This window comes from Pyxicephalus adspersus, chromosome 5 (assembly GCF_032062135.1).
Source record: "Pyxicephalus adspersus chromosome 5, UCB_Pads_2.0, whole genome shotgun sequence".
Classification (NCBI taxonomy): Eukaryota; Metazoa; Chordata; class Amphibia; order Anura; family Pyxicephalidae; genus Pyxicephalus; species Pyxicephalus adspersus.
The window spans coordinates 129628346-129651569 of NC_092862.1; the positions used below are offsets into that span (position 1 = coordinate 129628346).

Below are 23224 nucleotides of genomic sequence, written 5' to 3' on the forward strand. Positions count from 1 at the left end.
TTAAGTTTTTGTGCTCTCTACCTCCTGTTTGTTTTTTTTTATCCTGTTTTTATGCTTTTTCTACCTTCTGATTTGGATATTTTATCTTTTCAAGGCATTGGGCCTGATTTATTAAATAGGATACACTTTTATCAGTGAACCTGGGTGATCCAGCAAACCTGGAATGGATTTCTTCAACGTAATTTGCTATTTGCCAGCAAATGTTTTCAATCCTTGACCAGATACATTTTAGGTTTGCTGGATCACCCAGCTTCACTGATTAAAGTGTATCCTCTCCAGCCTTGGAGAGCTTTAATAAATCAGGCCCGTTCTCTCAACTTATCCTCACTCATATAATTTGTTCTCAGCCACCAAAACTATATAGAAAGAAGTTTTTAATGCGCTGTTGCTTTATGCAAGTTGACATCCACCACATGATAAAAAAGCTATGCTGTAAAACTCCACAGCCTGTTTTTATTTGATTTACTGTAAAAGTCTTTAACTGTTCAACTTGGGATGAATTGCAAACATTTCTTGTGTTCTGCACGGCTCTGATTGCACATATGGTGGAAGGAGGATGCAGCTTCAGCCATTGTGCTGTATAGAAAACAGAATACTTGGAACAAGAACAGACGAGATCCACAAACTTAATTTAGGAAACAAGACATATGTGGAAATTTCAAAGAGCCGCATCTGTTGTCATAAACAGTCTCCGTGTAGTTTTCACGTGGAAGAGCCGCCTAGTGAAGAATTGTTTTGGTTGTAAACAGACAAACAATGTGATAACTGAACTATCCTTTCAATAAAAAATGTACTTTTCTGAAAATAAAAATCTATATTACATGAAAATAGAGGATGTACATGCATATTGATGAGCAGGGTAATAATATTTGGTCCACTTAATCACCTTGGGCATCAAAATAAAAAAAAAAAAAGCAGAAAAAGAAATTTACAAAGTACAATAACCCCACCAAACACGTTACCACTCAGCACAAATCCAAAAATAAAGGTGTTCATTCTACATTGTCTTATAGTAGATGGAGCTATGCAGATGATTTATGGCCTTTGGACCAGTTCTGCAGAACTACTATTGCTAAATCAAGAACATAAAAAAATGTTGCAAAACATTTTTTTATTAAAAAAAAATAATAATGAAGATTCAAAGCATTATTCCTATAACCTAATCAGAGTCAGACCAATGTTTTATGTCCTGCTAGGTCAGGGGTGCCCAACAGGTGTATCGCGATCTAACCGTAGATCCCAACGGCACCGTGAGTAGATTGCCGAACCCTGTCTTTCAAAATAAACTCTACAGGGCACAGGAGTTATTATGTCCACCTTTGTATTGTTGGTAGATCATTTTGACTTGGTTATTTTAAAAAGGGTGGCCAGCCCGGCCCTTGATTATCTAGTGTCATCCCAGTAACTCAACTTCATATTACATCTTATAGGTTGGAGGCAGAATTACAGATTGCCCCCTCTGATAACAGTTGTAAAAATGCAGAAGGAGTAGGCTTTTAGAACATTTTATTATGTGTGGGAACATGTTACTGGCAGTGTCAGTGGGCAATAGTGTGTGGGTGCCGATGTGTTGTCCTTGGCAGACCCCCTGGATAGGTCAAGACCATAAAGTAATAATTATGAGAAGATGGGAAAAAAAATACTGTATTAGCAGATCCATCGGAGACCTTTCATAACGATCCAACCACCATTTGACTCACAGTCAATACCTAATGGATTTATTGTCTCTGTTCTTTATCATTATCTACATTTTTTTGCACCAGTCATACTTTATATAGTGGGAACTTGAAGCTTATATTGTAGTCTATGGTAAGCTGAATGCAGCATTTAGTTGTTGAGACCTGGGGATTTGTTTGATGATTATTTTGAAACACTGAGTGTTTTAATATTAGTAATAAACAGGATTTATATAGCCCCAACATATTATGCAGCGCTGTACATTCTTTAGGGGTTGCAAATGACAGACAGATACAAACAGTGAAACAGGAGGAGGAGAGGATCCTACCCAGAAGAGCTTACAATCTAAGAAGTGGGGAAGTAGCACCATCTATCTTTTCAAGAATTACAGATATAAAGTGAACCTAATACTGTAAAGTAGATTGAACAGCATATTTTGTTGCTTTTGTTTTCTTTTACATGAACAACTAAAAAGCATTTCCATTTTTCCAGCAACACATGGAAAAGCCCTTGTGAGCAGATGTAATCACAAACCTGCTTAGAGTTTTATGGTGCCTAGCAATGGTTTCCTGACACAATATGGGCTTGGAACTTGGAATTCTTATTATTATTATTATTAATAATAATATTAGCAAACAGTTCTTATTTAGCGCCAACATATTACTCAGCGCTGTTAAATAGGGGTTCCAAATGACAGACAGATACTGAGAATGACACAGGAGGAGAAGACCCTGTCCCAAAGAGCTTACAATCTAGGAGTCAGTCCAACAGCCTCTGAACTGCCTTTATACATTGCAGAAGTAGTTAACTGGCAATGCTTCAAGTGATAAAACCAGCAGCCAATCTGAAAATGCCTGCAAGTGCAGAAGTTTTCTACATTCTTTTTAAAAAAGGAAATTATTATATTATTAAAAGTCCCAGTATTTTCCATTCCTTTATCTAGAATGATGCCTCTCTATGTGTTACCCAGCACACCCTTCCTTACCTCCAATAGGGCGACTTTACTCTTCTCATTCATGTCCTTTGTATCTGCACTTCCTTTTCTGGCCATGTAGAAGTTCTGCAAGCAAAACACAAAAAATTTATTTTTATCAATGCATCATAGAACGATAAAAAAAGCATACAGTTGCAAAAACTAAAAACATGTTTGCGTTGCACAAATTAAATAACATGTACTCTTTTCTCGTAAAAAAAATTGTCTTTTTGGCAAACATCCAGTATCATATTGAGTTTCCATCTTTTGCCTGCCCCATTTATCACTGTCCTGTGATGATCACGCATTGACAAATTATAATATTGTTGGATTGGTCACTAAGGTTGGGTTGGAGAAAGGAGACCTATGGTGGGAGGGGGGAAAGATTATAAATAGGCACTGACGTGCTTTTAAGGGTATGTAGGTATGTCTTAGTAGTAGTAATAGTAGTTTGTGTATCACAATAGGAGTGATTAAAAGTGCTTTTTGAGCTGTTATGTAGAATGTGATGTGGTTAAACATGGCGCTTGAATCTTCTTACTGCTGACAGCTAGCAGGATACAGTTCATTTAGGCTATAGCGAAGACTAGAAAAAGGCAATAGTTAGGGCAAGTGATGTTTCACCACAATCATTATTGAAGCAGAAGCTAGGTAGACATGCAAGAACCAAAAAAGAGTAACTGGAGTAGGAGGCAAAATTTGCTCAAGGGATATTGAAGTGCTTTCATGGACCAAGACAATTCTTTCAATCCTTGACCCAACAGACTGAAGCTGAATTGGCTCTGTATGGGTACACTAGAATGTGTCTCCATATTTAAATGATAAGTGGATTGTCTGATATCTTTTCTGAGTCTAGGGATAATATGTTAGTGTGGAAGCAGGCCATGTGGACAGAATACCAATGGGGTTGAATAGAAACCACTGGTTCCTTTCATGATTTATGTTAATCCAGCTTAGTCTGTGTCTATTTTTACTCTCTGTAGGTCTACCTGGTCTTCACCTAAGTCTTTGCTTGGATATAATTTATTTTTCATTTTCCTCATCATTACAAGACACTTTGTAAACATCCCAACATTTAATACCACTGCAATTTTCTAAATGATGGTACATCTGCACAGAGGAACCGATTTCCTTTTCCATACATGAAGCTGATTATTTGCAGCTGTCATTGAGCCTGTTCCATGACCTAATATGTAAAATGAAGGAAGCGATCCCAATGAGGAAAGACTCACTATGAAGTGACTGGAATTGAACAACTGCTCTGTTGCAGCCATAGGAGGATTAAAAAACAGATACAAATACAAAGAAAAAAAATTCCACATGCAATAATTACTGTCATCTGTCTTCATTTATTGGAAATAAACCTTTTTTTTCTAAATTTAATTGTGTTCCTTTTCTACTGAATTCTCCTACTGAAATCCAGTAAAATGCTGTAAGGAAGGCTTAGCTTACATCTTTGCAGCCACAAATGAGTGACAACATGGATGTCCATTGTGTGGATTGAGTGAGAAGTTCATAACTCTCTCTTGCTTACAATCCCACCACAACAAATGGTAGTTCATTACCGTGCATTGTAACTCATGTCCACCATTCTTTCACTGGAACAGTATGTTAGGGCAGCGGTCCCCAATCTGTGGTTCGCAAGAATATTTTGGTGATCCGTGGCTCTGGCTGGTGCTGGTGGTCAGGAGAAGAACCCCACTTGAAGGGGTGCACTGGCCAGAGCCGTGGGCCATGTCTCCCGTATGCATCGTAGGCTCAGGGCAGTGGGCGGGTTGTGTCGTGGGTGGGTTGTGTCTCCGGACACAGTGGGTGGGTTCTGGCATCATGACGTCACTCTGGGGGAAATTTCTTCCCCTTTCAATGACCCACTGCTCCCCGAGCATGCACAGTGCAGAGTCCGTAAATTTGGTGGTCCATGAAGTCCAAAAGCTTGGGGACCACTGTGTTAGGGTGCTATTCAGAATTATTATCAAGCCAGTAAGTGCCCCATTCATAAGAATACTTTTTAGTAACACATGCAGTACAACAATTATGTTTTAGATTATATCTCTTTGCTACTTGGCTGAAGGTATTCTTTTAGCTGACCTTAGGTATTGCTATGTTATTGTTTAACTTCTTTCAGATCTACCATTATTTCTGCAGTATTGGATACACATTGAATAGATGGTTTAAGTAGGGCTTCCCATTACATGTATTAATATAATCAACATGGTATCAGCTGCATTGCAATGGTACTATGAACTTGTAACAAGCTATTGCCTTGAAAGAACAGAGAGGGATGGATAGCTAGCATTTAGGTATTATTATTATTATTACACAGTATTTATATAACACCAACATATTATGCAGTGCTGTACAAAGTCCATAACCATGTCACTAGATGTCCCTCAAAGCGGGTCTCAATCTAATGTCCTTACCATAGTCATATGCCATTTATACAGTCTAAGTTCAATTTTTTCTTTTTAGGTGGAAGCCAATAACCTAACTGCATGTTTTCAGAATGTGGGAAGAAGAAACCCACATAAACACAGGGAGAACCTGCAAACTCCATGCAGATAGTGCCCTGGCCGAGATTCGACTCTGGGACCTAGCACTGCAAAGGTTGGAGTGCTAACCTCTGAGCCACAGAGCTGCCATTTAGGGGTTATAATACTATTAGGGATATATTATTTCTATTATTTCTATACACTACAATACAAAACTGACTTTACCCATTAAACAGGTTAAAAATGTATTACTGCTCTGTATCTGAACAGTTCATAATTTTGTTTGTTACTATGGCAGCTATACTTAAAGCGTAGACCAGACCATAAAATGTAGTAAAGATTTGCATTTTCTTTAATATATGTTTATCCTTTTAAGATCTGTAGAATACCTGGTCATTTTATTTCAATTTTTGATCAAATATTTTATAGAGCTGACCTTTCTAATAAAAGCAAGAAATGCAAATGAAATGTATAATGCATTGCAATAGTAGGGCCTTGATGGAGTCATTGAAAGTCTATGATTTTAAAAGAAAAGATTTTCCCCGATTTTGGATAACTGGCTAATTGTCAATCCAATCCTTGTTCCAAAATAAATAATATTATTAGTATTATTAATAAAATTTATTTACATAACACCAACATATTACGTAGCACTGTACAATAAATAGTGGTTGCAAAAGAGGAGGTGAGAAACCCGCCCTAACAGGTGGGGGAAAGAATTTATTTGTGTTTGGATTACTAACACATATTAGTTCTCGTTGGTACAACATTTTAGTTAAAAAAAAAAATATTTGCCTCACTACTTACTGTTCATGATGAGATGGTTACCCTTACAGTTTGGAAAGAGGGATTTCATCTACAGTATGGTGAACTACACGATCTATCCTCAAAGGGATCCATCCTCAAGCTAAATACCAGTCTGACAAGTATTTGATGGGTGTTGCCAGTACCAGGCTTCATACAAGGTCTTGGGGGGTCACTAAAGTCACATTGACGCTTAATGGTCCTAATGACCGAATGTAAGTCATATACTGGCTGATAGTATCTGGATAGACACTCTATATTGTATATTGGACCAGTGAATTTTATACGCCATCCACAAAAAAGACATTAAACGGTTTGCAGCTTGCCCATGGCATTGCATGTTTGAATAGTAAAAATGCGACCGGAATTTTGGATAATTGGCTGTATGTGACAATGATATTGTATATGTCTCTTTACATTTTACTAATGGACCGTGTCAGAGTGAATGATGAGAAATAAATGATTAGCTGGTCATGCAAACAAACTCATACATTGTGAGTTATTCTTTGTCCCAAATATAAACAATGCCTAAATTAGTTTATATGTTACATAACATAAACTTGACTTGTTTCATTCACTCGAACTTAACAAGCTGCTGTCTGGTGACATATTTTAAAGGAAAAAAAAAAGTAGAAGTAAATAGAAAACGAAAATATTTATTTTACCTAATTTTTTCAGCTCCCTGGAGCAGCAAACGACATGAGAGGTAAATTATTCTACATTTAAAATGTAATTGTAATTATAAGTATAATTCTTATATTCCCCCACCCTAACCCTGAAGCTGATGGATGTTGGATGAATTAGTGAATGAAGGAGGACTTGCTATGCTATTTCATGTGCAAACACTGCTTGAGGTTATACAAGTCAGGCAGCTTGGGGATCTCTATGTCTCTCTTTCAAATCTACAATTTAAATGACTTCTTTATTAGGATGGTGTTATTTATTATGCACCCTTTAAAATCTTTGTGCAAATTAAAACTTGTTCTGGGAAAAAAAATCTGTAAATGCTAGCTTTGTGGTTATCATGCTGATCTAGTAGTTTAAGTGGACTTATACTCAGTGGGTGGTGGGCTTCAGCCATAATCAGCAAGTATGCACAGAATATTTCCCAAATATAGCACAGACTTACCTGCATGCAGAAGCGCTGCAGCAATGATGGGTCCAGGATCCCATCATCACTGCATCGTCAGAAGGTGCTGTCTTCACCCCGACTCCATGGCAGACCTTCAAGTCCATAGCCATTGAATGGCCTGCACAGGAGTTAGGCTATGTACACACATGCAATCATTGTTGATCTTTCACAATCCTTTCCAATGACTGCACGATGCATGAACGAGTGCTGTACATATGGTACTGTTCTGCTCCATGGACAGGGGAGGGAGTAGAACGATGGAGTGGCACCCCACTGCGCTCTCTCCCCTTCACTTTCATTACGATCGTTCGTCGTCTATCGTCTGTGGATCCACCAGGATGGCCATTCGGACGATGAATAACGAGCGCTGTACACACGCAAGATTATTGTCCGATATCAGCCCTGAGCCATTGCACGTGTGTACCTAGCCTTACATTTTCCTTGGCAGTTGGCACCTATATAGCCCTGAGCGCTACGCTACATGGTGCATGCGCTGTGCAGTGTAGAGCTAAAATTATACTCCACCTGTAGCAGCAGATTTATTGTTGAGATTTTGCATGTGTCTTTTCATTCAGAACCTCCTCCTGGTGACTTTTTTTCTCGCGTTTAGGTCCACTTTAAAGTACTTTCAGGCAACTGATCTGAGACAGGAATGTAAACCAAAAGTTCCGACTGATATTCCAATCCACACGCTGGGTCACAGACCAAGGAAATCTAGAAGCCAGAGAGAACCAGGCATTCTCAGAAGGAGATCAACATTGGAAGCCCTTGTATTTTTCCCAGTAAGGGATTCCTTACAGGCACTGGTTTAGGCTGTGTTGTTTTTACACAATGCATATGTTATGCATATATTGTTAAAAGCTGCATAAACTGCATGATAGTATAAGTTTAAGTGTATGTCTAGATAAAATAAAAGGGACATGTGGGACATCTCTGCAATGCATGCACCTCTTTGCATATTTTATCCATTTAAGGACCCTGCTAGGTTGTTCTGCCAGAAATTGACTTTCTGATTATCTTAAACTTGTGTAATCCAGCCACAAGACTTGTGAACTGAAAATGTAAGAGTTTGTGTCAGCACTGCTCATTTGTCTGTCCTCATACTTTGCATAATCTCCACGCCATATGGACTATTTGTTTTGTAGCGCAAGCGGAGAATTGGAAAACTGTCAAAGTGATTTAAATGAATAAATATGATTCATTTTGTAGTAGCTGACCTAGAATAAATATGCCTTTCATGGACTTCTGTGACTTATCCAGCCACAGTTTGGTAAAGAAACCCTACAGTGTGTTTTCCCTGCAAGTACAGATGACTAATTCGTTTCTGCACTTCTGCATCTTTTCTGGCATTGCTTGGGTCAGCAAACTTTTTTGGCCACTAGATCATTTCAGGGGTAGACAGGAGCACACTAGGCTGGACTCTCTCTCGAGTCCCGCCCTAATGGCTCGGTCCTTCACCAGGAATGCCCCCTGAAGAGAAATCCTTCTCCTCCACAATGCATATGGAGGAGAGGAAATGTTCCCTATTTACCCCGGCAGCGGAAGTGTTAACGCTGGCCATGGTAAATAGAAAGAGAGCCACAACACGGAGGCCCAAAAGCAGCATGTGGCTCCGGAGCTCCGGTGGCTCCGGCTCCGGTAGTTTGTTAGGCCAGAACAAACGACCGGCTAGGCCGTATCTGGCCTAAAGGCCAGAGTTTGCCAAACCCTGGAATAGGGCATCCTTACATTCCCAGTTTAAGTCCACTTCCCCTGTGGCTCCTTTAGTTTGAAAATGATGATATATATTAAAAATATGATATATTCTTTAATCAGTCTATAGGATGTGGGGGAAAAGCAGAAGTTTGCAGGCCAGTGGGGGCAAAGTACAAAGCCAGAACACATAGAATTTAATTTTATGGTACATGGTACATTTCATGCGTAACCTCAGTTGCTCTCCTTTTACTTGTTCCAAGTTACATAATTACACTTTCATGATCCTCAATGACTTGCAGCTGTGGAAAAGAGGATTCAGATGCTTGACCATGTAAATCAACATTTGAACCCTCACTTGATCCTAGGTCTGTATTCCCAACAATCTGTAACCAGATGGCAAGCAGAATGCATTCTAGTGGTGTACTTGTTTTATATTATCATCTTCCTAATATGAACATCCTGGTAGGTCCTACTTGGTGGTCATTATTTGATGTCTAGCCACCTTTCATAATGCACATGCATGTTGTGCTGAAAATTGCTGTTTAAGCTGCCTAAAACATTTTAATGATTTTTTAAAGGTGTCAGTTTTGAAGTTTATATTGGTATTTTTTTAATTTAAATAATCTCTATCCAAATCTATTATTAAAATTTTTATTCAAATATTAGATTTGAGTTGATTATATATAGGTTTGAATGACCACTGGCTTTTGGAATTATTTGGTTCTTCTTCTTGCTTCCTTTCAGGGATACCACAAAAGAAACATTTCTGCCCCTTCCCACAAATACAACAACGTCACATCCAGACTCTGGATTTCCTAATTCGATAAGTATGTTGAATGGCATCACCCTCTTTGTGGTTTACATACACACAACAGTAGAAAGCTCTCATTTCACAAATCATTTTCATGTTAATGTCCCTGCATATGCACTATACCTTTATACACTATATAAAACAAAGTTATAGGACAGCCCTTCAAATTGTTGAGTTTAGGTGTTTCTATTAGATAGCTGCACATTTCTAACCCTGTGGCAAGGGTTTTCCAAAGGCCCTTTTCTGTTCCTGTGCACAAAGCCATGTCCATAAAAACATGGTATGACAAATTTGTTGTGGTGGAACTCAAGTGCTTCTACCTCCATTGACCTCAACCCTACCTAATGTCTTTGGGACAAATTACAAGCAAGGTTTTTTAATCCAGCATCATTACCTAATCTGACAAAAATGGGCTAAATAGAAACAAATAACACACCAATATTCTGCAGAAGGTCTTCCCAGAAGAATGCAAGCTGTTAGAGCCACAAAGTGGCCCAAACTCATGTTGGTGCCCAATGTTTTGAAGTAGGATGTCTGATAAACTTTTGGCTATATTTATAAATTGGGTTAGAACTTCCTTTAATTTTTGCTTTTTACAATTTTGCTTATTGTTTAGATCTCTTTGTTCTAAATACAAATTGTATGTAGATCATGCAGGATAACTGAAGCATAAGGTTATGCCTTCAATTTCAATTGAGTAGAGTCTTTACCAATACACTTCTTATACAAAGTCTGCTTAAAACTACTATTATTATTATCTTGTATTTATAAAGCGCCAGCATATTACACATCACTTTACAAAGTCCATAGTCATATCACTAACTGTTGCCCAAAACGGGCTCACAATATAATGTCCCTACCATAGTCATATATCATTAACACAGTCTAAGGTCAATTTTGAATGTAATCCAATTAACTTAACCAATGTTTTTGGCATTTGTGAGGAAACCCACACAAATACAGTGATAACATACAAATTTGTACAACTAGTGTCCTGGCCGAAAGGACATTTTTTGTCTCACAAAGGTGAGAGTGCCAGCCACTGAGCCAACCATGCTGACTGAAAACCAGTGAATCATGAAGTCAAACTAAAATTGTGTAGCTATAATTATTGCTCATTTCATAAAGCTCTACCAAAAAATGAAAATAATTACTTGTTTAGGTGTCGCCATAAAACAGTTAGTAAGTTAATATTCCCAGGAAGGACTTGTACTCAATCTATGTGCCAAGGGCTTCTGGGTGGTAAATGAATTTGCTGAAGCAGAAGCTATGCTGCGGATGAAGACATCAGCTGTAAGGGACAACAATGTGGAACGGCCATATAAAGAAAAATATTTAGACAGTTGCAATTATGCAGCTATGCTCTCATTACAATGCTCTCCACTACTGTTTATATTAGACTGGAAAGAAGCCTAGCATGACAAATAAAGGCAAATACTAGGAACACAAGGAAAATAACCCCAGGAGATGTAAAACTAATACTTTCTGATGATTTGCATGTTACTAACTTGATGGCTTAATTTCTAATGGTCCAACTAGCAATTATTTGACAGTTTAATTTACTGTTTCCCTGCGGTAGTCAATACTTTTTATGGTCCATTTCAGTTAAACTGTAGCTTGGGCTGAAAGCACCAGGTAGGCGGTCCCTAAATTAGATTTCTGTAGCTCATAAAGTTTCAGATTTGTATGCTCGTGCCATTTGTAGCAACAGGTTCACATAGCTGCTGACCTCCTTAAAGGTGCCTTCGCTTGGCTCCATATGGTCTCCAGGATTGAAGATAAATACCAAGTATCAATGTATATAGGGGATCGTGTGAATCTCCAAACTTCCTTACTCTTCACAGCACTGGTGTTTAGGTTTTTGCTTCTCAGGAACCCCATTCTGTCACACAGAGGTAGCAAGGCAGTTCTTTTCTCTGTGTAAGCATCAAACACATTTAGAATGTGAGCTCCTTTGAGAGACAGCTAGAGATATGACAATGTATGTAAAGTGCTGCCTAATATGTTGGCGCTATAAATGTACTGTCTAATAATAATAATAATAATTGGAGCTTACAGAAAGCATTCTGTCTTCACACCTTGAGGCTGAATTGAGTAGGTAAGAAAAGCTATGTACATTTGGACCAATAAAATACACAGTTTCACCTGCCAAAAAAAAGAGCCCAGTTTTTCCAAAAAACTCTTCAAATGACATCACAGTTTATATTATAAGGCGTTTTAAACGAGTAGGGTGTATAAAAACGAAAAAAAAAACGGCCCAGATCATGTAAGAAGTTTCAACTTCGATTAGAAAAGTTTTCGACCCGGTACATGTGCATTGAATGATAAACAGAGACTTTAAATGCTTTTTGAATACGGTCTGAGTTTTTAATGTTATTGTCATCATGAAGTTATATAGTTTCAGCATATTAAACATCACTTTACAGAGTCCATATTTAAGCAATCGACTGTTAGTGAAAGGTAATCTCAATCTAATGCCCATAAAATTGTTCATATTCAATTTTAGGTGGAATGCGTTTAACCTACCAGTATATTTTCTGATTGTGTGAAGAAACCCATACAAACAAAGTGAGAATATGAAGACTTCTGGCTGAGATTCAAACCTGGAACCCTAGTACTGTACTAGTAACTATCCACCAAGCCGCCATGACTTTTCCATCTCTCTAGACAACTACCAAAGACTTATTCTGCTAAGTGAATTTTCGTTTCACTTCTCCGCACCATTGGGTTTAGTACATGATAATGCCATTTTACCCAAAATAAAGGGAACGCAGAGAGGGCTAGTCGAAGGCCTTCATGACTGGAAGGCCATAGGGAGCAGGCAGTGAAAGGAATAAGTGCAATGAGGATTGGAGGGGAGGTCGTTAGAATTGAAAGGAGGGGGGGGTGGGACGGAAGAGGAGGATCATTTTGCAGCAGGATGGGGAGAGTGAAAAAATTTGGATGTGTTGGAGGCTTTGCGGGTGGTGTTGCTGGAGGTTGAGCAGGGGCCAGCGAGGGGGGAGGTATGGGTGGGAGTGGGACCTAGTGGGGGAGGTTCAATTTTGCAAGGGGTCTCTGTTGCAAAGTGGGAGGGGAAGGGGCTATAGGGGAGTGTTTAGGGGAAGGAGGGTGGGGGACAAGGCGGCAGAGGTAGAATTGATAGAAGCACGGACCGTTTCAACAGGAGGGCAATCTGAGCGTTTCGCTGCAAGGTAACCTAGGTGACGTAGCAAAAGGGGAGGTTTACGTATGCTTTAAGAGTCCATTAGGAGCACACCTGCGGTAGGAGACGAGGGAGCAAATTTGGAAAGGTGAGTTTGTAGATATCTTTGCCTTGCTGCCGTTGGAACAATTTAATTTGTATAGGTCGCCAGGTGAGTAGAGGAAGGAGGAGGAGTCCCATCAGAACCGGCTGATTCAGCGCGCGTTTGCTAATTGGTTGCAAGCGTTTGCGATATTTGCGAGTGTACTGGGGGAAAAGGAACCAGGGCACTGTTCTGCTCTGTTTTGTTATTTGGACACCATTAGCGAAGTCCATAGGGTGTACGGGGGTGTGGTTTGGCTGAGATATGATGAGCAATTTAGACAGCGTAAGGCCTTTCATCCTTCTATCCAGTGGAATCAAAAGGACATTGGTCTGTGGATGAAGCTGATGACGCCGGTTAGGAGTGGAGCCATGCAGCCTTATTTAGGGGGGATTAGAGGTCCGTCACCTTTTTGAGCCTTGATCTTCTGTAAAAAAGGTGTGTGTTGGCCGTTCAATAAGGGGGGCTGCAAGTTTGGCCATGCCTGTCACTTCAAGCATGAGTGTGCAAAATGTGGGGGCAAGCTGGAAAGAGGGATGACGCCAGTGAAGGTAGGTCCAATGTGGCCGTTCCTAAGTAAGTATCCAGACAGGGCGGTGGCTATGTTGCTGGAGGACGGGTTTTCTGATTCTTTTCTCACTGAAGGAGCCTCCCCCTTTGGCGAGGAATCTAAAGTCTGCTAGAATGCACCCTGAGGTTGTGAAGGAGAAGTTGAGGAGGTGGGACTAGGTAGGATGGGAGGCCTGTTTTTGGCACTGCTGTCAGAAGGTTTGGTGGTTTTGCCTTTAGGGGTGGTGCCCAAGACGGAGCTGAAAAAATTTCAGCTCATTCATCATTTGTCCTTTCCGACCGGAGCCTCCTTGAACGAGGCAATTGACCCGCAGCTCTCTTCAGTGTCTTACACGTCATTTGACAGCACTCTGAAATGGGGTCGAAAGTACGGTAGGGGGGCTTTGTTGGCAAAAGCGGACATAGAGGCGGCCTTTCGGTTACTGACTGTTCATTTGGATAGTCAGAGATTCTTAGGTTGTACTTTTTGAAGGTGCCTTTTATGTGGAGCTTTTATATTATATAGTGCTCTTTGTCCTGTGCTTTATTCGAAACGTTTAGTACGTTTTTAAAAGATGCGTGCGGGAGGTGGCTAGGATGGCTTCAGTCATTCATTACTTGGATAACTTTCTGTTCATTGGGCCGCCTGGGACGGCTGTGTGTAGGGTGGCAATGTTTGAATTTTTGGTGGACAAGTTTGGGGTTCCTTTAGCAAAGGATAAATCGGAAAGGCCGACGACAGTGTTGGTCTTTTGGGTATAACAATTGATACCATGGCGATGGAGTGTCAGTTGCCGGAGGATAAGTTGGAGGTTCTCCGTAAGGAGGTGGTCAGTACCGCTGACCAGAGGAGGATTACCTTAAGGGAACTTCAGTCGCTCTTAGGTAAGTTGAGTTGTGGGAGGGAATGTTTTTGAGGAAGATTTAGAGGTTTGGAAGTGGTTTCTGGTGGAATACAATTGGCGGTTGGTTTGGATGGAGGGACAGGTTTTTAATGTGGATTTAGAACTGTCTACCGATGCAGCTGGAAAGTCGAGGTTCTTTTGGCAAGAAAAATGGAGTGCTAAGAAGTGGCCAGCGTCGTGGAAGGAGGCGGGGTTGGTTTCCAATTTGGTGGCTCTAGATATGTTTCCCAAAGTGATGGCGCTGGAGTTATGGGATAAGGAGTTGGCTAATAGGCGGATTTGATTTTGCTGCGACAACTTGGGAGTGGTACAAGTGAACGCTTATTCAGCATCTTTCCTGCCGGAGCTTTGGTTTGTTAAGTTGGTTTTTCGTTGTCTGCGTTGGAACATTGCTGTGTGTGCATATCCCAGAAACTGTTAACACTATTGCTGATTCTTTGTCTCAGTTTCAGTGGGATCGTTTCCGGCAGCTGGACCCAGGGTTGGAGAGTCAAGGGGTCCCGAGCTTTGAAGGATTTCCTTGGAATAGTAGCGGGTATGATACAGCGTTCTGTGAGTCCAGCAACTTGGCTGGCGTATTCAGCAGTGTGGAAGGAGTGGTGGAGGTTCAGTTCAGAGGTGGAGAACAATTCAGGCTTAGGTCAGTCTGTTAGGAGTGCCCAGATAAAACGTATTCAAAGAAAGAAAGAAAGAACGTACAAACCCCCTACAGATAATTTTATGAATATAACCTGGGACCCTAGTGCTGTAAACCAAGAGTGCTAAGTATTGAGTCTTGCAGGTTAAGACCGGAACAGTTGCTGTTTACCTGCTAATAAATTATAGACATCCTTAAGGGATTGTGTGTTATACCTTAGGGTAATTCTTAAACTATACCAATAATGTAAGTTCAATTTCTATTTCATTCCTAGAAAAAAGAACTGAAGTTTTATAGTATTGTTCGGTGCTATGTGCAGCTGAAGAAGTCTGTATATTTAGGCACAGGTTCACTTAAACCCCTTTCTCTAGTATGCCCAAACCGCTTCTATAATATGGACATATTAGGGCTCTTTATCCCATCCAGGGTATTTTATGTTTTAGGACTTTTTACATTGCTTCTCTATATGTCATAGAGATATAGGCAATGGTAAATCATTACTATATGCAGCAGATTTTGTTTTTTTTTTATAAATATTTGGGTCTCAAATAATAATAATATTATTAATAAACAGGATTTATGAAGCACCAACATATTGCGCTATACATTAAATAGGTTGTAAAATGACAGATACAGACAGTAACACAAAGGATTAGGCAAGCACAGGAGCTTTGATTCTAAGGTGAAATGGAAGCCAATGAAGAGAACTACAAAGAGATAAAAAGGCGATAACATCAATATGTGGATAACAAACAGTTGTTAAGGCAGTTGTGACAATAAACATGCAATTTTCTCAGTCACAATTTCACAAGTTCACTTAATGCCTTGCCCCATCTAGAATCTCTTCCTTTTTAAACTCCTTCTTCAAAAATCTTCAGAGGGAATTTCTCCAGGGCTCCTATCTTGGCTTTGTCATGGGACACAGAAAACCCAGAATAATCATCCCTGTGTGCTGTACACTCCAAATTTGAGATCTGTACAGGTCAAAGGCAAATTACAGTATGCAGGTGCTTCTGCAGAGCCATGGGCAATACGGTCCTGCAGATTTGCAAATAATTCCACGTATTGCATAGAAAGGCTAGCACATGCGGTCTCAGAGCACCACTGACTGGCAGTTTCCACAGTGGAAACACAACCCCTATCTGAGCAGATAACTGCAAATCACAATTTAGTTACATTTAAAATACTAACTGTCACGTTCCAGTCCTTTAATCACAACTTGAACTTTAAACTGACATATTAGCCTATACCCAAAACCATAAAGCTGGCTTTTAGTTTTCCCCTGACCCTGAACCTTAACTTATCCCTAAATCTTTAGTGAAATGCATAATGTGACAAATATTATTCTATCACAATAAAACAAGTGGCAGGGATAATATTATGCAAAAATGTCTTGTCTTAATATTTTGCTTCTGTTTATAATGTGCCAAATTATCTCTGCGCCAACATGAAATGAGCAATCTTTGATGCTGTTTATTTGCCTTGTATATGTCTGATTTTAATGTAGAATATTGTTCAAATTCCTTACTATACAACCCTGGACGGCACACGTGGCATTAATCATAAGCAGACAATTGTTTATTTAGTCTTCCCACTGAGTTTATTGTTGCTTTAGATTCAACATACTTATATTTTAAATTATTTGTTCTGTTAATGAGACATCGGACTGCAGCATACTAACTGCAGGAATGGTGGCATTGCTCAGTTCTGCAGGCAGATTGTACTATGGGGGCAGTTTATATTTAAAACACATCTATAGGTACCCAGAGGTGAATTCCAGTTTCTTTATGCCACATGTTTTCGTGGTGCTAAATGTTTACTACTCTTTCCTTGCTTTGTTTCCCATCATGGCCCCTGTGCACACAAGGTTTGTAAATGGCCTTTTTGTGCAAGATTCTTTTGGGTGATGTTCTTTCCACCACAATCCCTCCAAATCTGTCAAATTAACTAGCTCACAAATGAAATTTGTGACCTAATATACATCCCTTATTTTGGAATGTATACCAGATTGGAAGCTTCTACAATCACTGTGGATAGCACGCTCTCCTTTGCAGCACTATTAATATTACCGAGTATTTATAAAGCACCATCATATTATGCAGTGCTGTATAAAGTCTATAGTCATGTTACTAACTCTCCCTCAAAGGAACTCACAATCTAATGTCCCTACCATAGTCATATGTCATTAACACAGTCTAAAGTCAATTTAGGGGGAAGCCAGTTAGCCTATCTGCATGTTTTTGGGATGTGGGAGGAAACCCACAGAGACATGGGGAGAACCTGGTTGGGATTTGAACCTGGGACCTAGCACTGGAAAGGTCGGAGTGCTAACCTCTGAGCCACAGAGCTGCCATTTAGGGGTTATAATACTATTAGGGATATAATATTTCTATTATTTCTATACTCTACAATACAAAACTGACTTTACCCATTAAACAGGTTAAAAATGTATTACTGTTCTGTATCTGCAAGCAAGAATCTGTAGCTGCAAGGGCTGACATGCTAATCACCAAGCCACCATGCTGCCCGAGGTTTGAATTTGATTAGGGATACAATCTGCAAGAAGTTTTTATGTTCTTCCTGTGTCTGTGTGTGTTTCCTCCCACATCCCAAAAAATGTGCAGTTAGACTAGATTATGACATATGACTTTGGTAGGGACATTAGATTGTGAGCCCCTTTTAGGGACAGTTAGTGACATGACTACGGACTTTGTAAAGTGCTGCCTAATATGTCAGTGCTATTTAAATACTTGCTTATACTAAATATTCCCTAAACTTTCTATTGAATAAGTGTCAGTACAATGAGAATAACAGATGTTTGCCACATTTACTAATACACTCCTAATACTTCTTTTACATACATTTTGACCTGGTTTACAGTATTTTAAAGAAAGTCTGAAATTATCTTCTCTACAGTAAATGAGCATTTGTATATTAAAATGTAGGAAACTTTTCTCATTCTATACATCGAAAGAAGGTTTGGCAATGAGAAAGTCATAGTTAGTGATGATGAAGTCATATTTAATTTTGCATACATTCCTTCCTGCTTGTCTTTTACTAAAACCATTGCATTACACTACAAATCACACACATGCAATCATTGGAACTTCTGTTATCTATTAATTTTTCCTTTGTCTCCTGGTGAAGGCGATGAGTGCTTCGGGTCACTTTTAAATGCAATACATTAAATGCAGACCTCCCAAACACAATCTTTCCTGGTATGAATGGTATTTGGAGTTGTGGACAGTTAGGATGGAGCTGATGACACTAGTAGTCTACAAGTCCAGAAATAGGTTATTTTATGATGGGACTCACTTTGAATAGGAAGAAAACTAGTTTAGCTGGAGTTCAGCTTTAAACCACATGACATTTTGTTACATCTCTCAGTGGTTCTATGAATTTGTTGGTTAAATATCAATACGTATAAGTTTCCAGATCTGTATACCCAATATTTTTTGTTGTTTAGTTTACATCATGAAATGCCAAAATGCACAAACAGGATCAAGAACACTTTTAAACCTTCAGTTGGAAATTAGGAGATATACCTTAGAGCTCTATTTAAAAAACAGGGAATCTGACATTCCCTTAGACATTCCTTAGCGGGAATCAATTACTGCCATTGAAACACATGGACCCGGAATATTCCCACAAGGAAATGTTTGATTCCCTGCTTTAAAAATAAAGGCCTTAGTGTTGAAACATTTCTAAAGGAGATTAGAGCCTAAATCTGCACACCAAGCTCTATCTGTAAATTAGATATTACTCCTTGTGCCCCGACCTTTTAAGGCTTCTTAGTCTATGATCTTTTAGGTGTAGATTTGCCCGAGTGATTTTTAAAGGTCACAAGGCCTAGGAGGACTAATAAGTAGGCTTCTTATAAAGCCAGCCTTTGGATTTTAAATGGGAGGGGGGTACAGAGCAGCCTGATTTTTTGAAGCTCTCCAAAACTGAAGGTAGGCTATCATAGGAGAACCTGGGTGATTCAGAAAATCTGAACTGGATTCATTAAAAGTAGTCTGATATTTGTTAGGAAATGTTTTTAGCGCTGGGCGAGATCCATTTCAGGTTTGCTGGATTACCCAGGTTCTCCCATTAAAGTTTATCTTCTGCAATCTTGGAGAGTTAAGAATTTGTGTGTGTCTTGGAACCTGGATTTGGAAAGCTGCACTGAGAGTATTTAGGGTCAGTTAGGACCCAAACCATTCTTGGTCCTCTTTGGGCAATCAAAACCTGAATTAAACCTATTTTTTAAAAAAAATTGCAAGCAGACAAGTTCATTGTTGCAGAAGAGAAATGTGATGTCTCTTTTGTAATTAATCAAACTTGACTGCCTGTATGCTATGCCCTATATGATATACAGTGACCAGAGCATGCCTAGCTCAGTACAATACTGCCATATCTGACAGAATGAATGAACTCCCGTGTGCATGTGAGGGAGTTTTGTAATGTCCTGGCCAATGAAGATGGCTAAAAATTCTAAATCTGGAAAAGAATTAAGTGAAGATGCCAGCAACAGAGTGAAAAGTGGTGAGTAGAGTTAAAAAATTGTGAATAGTCAGGGGAATTATTATATTACAAAAGAGACATAACCTGCTCACAATCTTTTTTAGGATTAGTTTTACTTTAGCAATAATTGCCCTAAATAGACTTTGATTGAATTTGCCTCTAAGTTTGTGGAATTTTGAAAAAGATTCTCCAACCTTTGGAGAATCGAACCTGGGCAGAATCACCCATCGACACCAAACATTTGTTAAGCTAGTAATGTTCTTATCCTATCATAACAGAAAACAGAATACATTTTTGTATTGTCTATCCCTGAGCATTTTTTAACACTTTTTTATCTGTCTGTACTGAGCACCTGATCAGGAACTTTGCAAAGTTGATGCAGTTCAGAGTATTCCCAGCATGTCATTGCTTCTGCACAGTTGGTGGCCACTTTTCCATAATTGTAACGTTTTCCATATGCTTATCACAAGCCTGTTATTTCTTCTTTTGCTGATCTGAGTTTAAAAGCCCCATGTGTTGTATCTGTGTAAAGGTCACATCTTTATGTAAATTAAGTGAATGGAAATGTATGCACCCAGATGCTTCTGTGTAGTAAATTGGATTACAATTAGTATTTCATTACTCCATCATCTAAATGTAAAGTTTATCATCTCTGCTTTCACATGAACTGGTTTTCCTGTACTAATGAGTGATGAAAGTTTGCTCCTGTTAGATACACACCAATATTTAAGCTGAACTTATACCTTTCCTTCAGGTTTGCACAGTTGTACAGACTCCTCTATTGTACTGAAAATGCAACACAGAACTCCTCATAGTGTACATTAGATGCCACAGCAAGTCAGACAGAGACTGTCTCATTTTTTGGCTAAATGACGACAAGCATCATCCATGCCTTGGTTCAATATTAAATTTTGTTTTTTTCAATCATGAAGACTCAGCATTGTGTTGGCATTATCTGGGGTAGTCCACAAGCAAATGAACCCAAAGAACACCCACACCCACTCCCACAAGTTGATTTCCCACCATCAAGACCTTTTTGGGTTGGGACTCTTTCGGGCTCAAGGTATAAAACATGTGGCCCATGGGTGGACAGCAAACTGTTGCGGTGAGGCCAGGAGAGGCAAACCACAGACAACAAGGCTTGCATGTGGCTGTGGTACAAATCTTCAAACCACAATGGCGTGGCCAAACTGTTATTTGCTGGAGCTATGGCTACACCCATATGCAAAAAATGATTTCCAACCTCCCCTAGGAGAAGATGGGGCCATGGCTGAGTCCACGATGTGAATCACTGGAGTTCTGAAAATGACCTTTAGTCCAGGGCTGATAGGAATAATGATATAGGGTGCTGTGATGTTTTCAGTAAGCTATGTACAGCATGCACCAAGCCGTTCCTACCATCATACATGGCAGTAAGAGACAGAGAGACCTAAAATGGGCCTTATTTATCAGGTAAAGTGAAAATGGAAGGTTGGTTTTAAAACACTCATTAGAATATTTATGGTGGTATGATTCAGAGAAAGAAAAATAATAACAAATTATACTTCAGTTTCAAACATTAAAGTCCAATACATTTTAAAATTTATAATAACTAAATAAACTCCAGGTGCATCACAAAAAGTTGTGTGAAAATTCTTACAGTCCACTTGTAGTATTAATAAGCCTAGTCATGGGTGAAAGCACCAGTGTACAACGATTTGTTGCTCCTCCAGTATGTCCCATCCAAGTTTAGGGGGGGTACAGGCAGCCCGGCACTACATTTTTACCAGCTGGGATGTAGACAAAGCAAGAAGGTGACACCATTGATGGTGATAAGTGAGCAGCTGGAAGGGTCTAATTTGGCTAATTTAGCAAATTGGGGGGCTATGGGGGTTATAGAATTGATATTGTAATTCTTTATCATGTTAACATGCTTTATGATAAATGTATTGATTGATTTCATATTATATATTTCTTTGAAATGTCCTTTATTATGCATTATTCTGCATAGAAACCTATTATTCTACAAACTCACCAAACTTATCATTCTACAAACTCACCTGAGGATTCTTAAAAACTGCATATTTTTCATTTTTCTTCAAGAAGCGAATTTTGTTCTCACTGTCTCTTGTCCAGACTGATAGGATTTCCACTATGTTTTCATGGTCTTCAAAGAATCTCTCTGAAGAAAAGAAGAATAGTCCATAAAAGTTCTATACTATAACCAATTCAGGAGAACTTGTCTTCAGGTGAGGTGTCACTGCCCAACTGCAGTAAATGCTAGCTTACACTCATGCAAATCCTTTGGATTCTGCTCAGAAATGCAGAACACTTGGGGAAGTTGCAATCCTTTTTTTAAATTTACCAAAAGGCTTGGAACTTGCACGCAATATGTTAAGCTAAAAATATTCCTAATTAATGATTTGAATACTTGTTATAGGTCAGTGAGTCAGAAAGCTATCTTTAATTGATGCTTTCAGCAAAAAGGATTCAAAAGCAATATTTTTTTTCCTGTTACTAGAGTAATGTAAAGTTTTTATAAATATATTTGTGTTTCTTGTAGAAGTATAGATTATAATTTAAAGCCAAGATGGTAAGAGCTCAAGCATTGCAAATATTTCAGTAATCAATTATCAGGATTTCCCCAAACTGAATAAGTATATAATGATGACATAACACCCAGCAATTAGGAAATCAGTGTTAACACTGCCAAATCAGTGACCTTGCTTTACTCAAGTCTTTGGTTCACCAATTGGCCCCCACTATGCTGCATGGAGAATACTGAACCATTGCCACACTGATGATGCTCTAAGCCTGTCCCTAGTGTTAGGTCCCACTGTATAAGGGTATATAGTAAGCTAATATGAAGGCAAGTGTGTGTGCCTATATTAGCAATATATGCATAGCTAGTCGGAATAAATAGGGATCTCTATGTCTGCATGGAGTTCAGATTTAATCAAAGGCTTTTTTTAGATATTTAGCTGGTGAATTGTTGATGCATTGGGGGTAAATGCCTATAGAATCTCTGAATACAGCTATGCTTACCAATCTGCAGCTCTGGATTTTCTTCATACAGACACCACTCGATGGAGCAGTCACAGTGGGTTTTCTCAAAAAGGTTGTCCAGGATGTCACGGACTGTTTGACGCTCGTCCACCATCAAGGTCTTTGTGCTGTTATCAGTCATGTGTATCTTAACAATTAGCTGTCAGCCAAAAAAAGTGATACTTCACATTAAACTTATTTTTTTTTAGCTGCAAAACCATATCAGTACAATGTTTGTTTTAGGCTAGCCCAGCCAAATCCCTCTCTAGGCACATAGCTAATATAGAACTGAACCATAAAGGCCAATCATCAGCATACAGATTTCTAAAAGTATTTGATTGCCACATGGAAATGAAGTATATTGCTGTTTTTATGTTTAATCATCTACAATACCTTTCCAAACCTAATACCAGAAGATAGAATACTGTTTTCACATCTCACCTTTTTTACTTTGGCTTCCTTCATTTTGTCCAAGGCCAGCTTGATTTGGTCCACTTTGTCTTTAGACTCATCCTACAAGAGATATTGGTTAGAGACATTTTATTTCTTAGGAATTAAAAAAGTAATAAAGGTATGTAAACACATACATGATATGTTTATAAACCCTTTAATTTAGGGGCTACCTATTTTTGTATCTATCAAAGTCAATCTGCCTTATGACCACCAGCCCAACCATTGTGTAACAGTGAGCTGATCTTCTGCATGATGTCTAAAGATAGACGACTATAGTTTTAA

At 39.0% G+C, this 23224-nt stretch overlaps 1 protein-coding gene across 2 annotated transcripts in view; it reads right to left on the reverse strand.

Moving 5' to 3' along the window:
- APBB1IP (amyloid beta precursor protein binding family B member 1 interacting protein) overlaps positions 1–23224 on the reverse strand; it is a 71010-nt gene that overhangs the window by 17344 nt on the left and 30442 nt on the right. For both annotated transcript variants that reach the window (XM_072412688.1, XM_072412689.1), the window contains exons 5-8: positions 22931–23002; positions 22490–22649; positions 21505–21626; positions 2663–2737 (exon numbers count right to left, since the gene is read on the reverse strand). In XM_072412688.1, coding sequence (XP_072268789.1) covers positions 2663–2737; positions 21505–21626; positions 22490–22649; positions 22931–23002 — 429 coding nt within the window. The remainder of the gene's footprint in view (positions 1–2662; positions 2738–21504; positions 21627–22489; positions 22650–22930; positions 23003–23224) is intronic.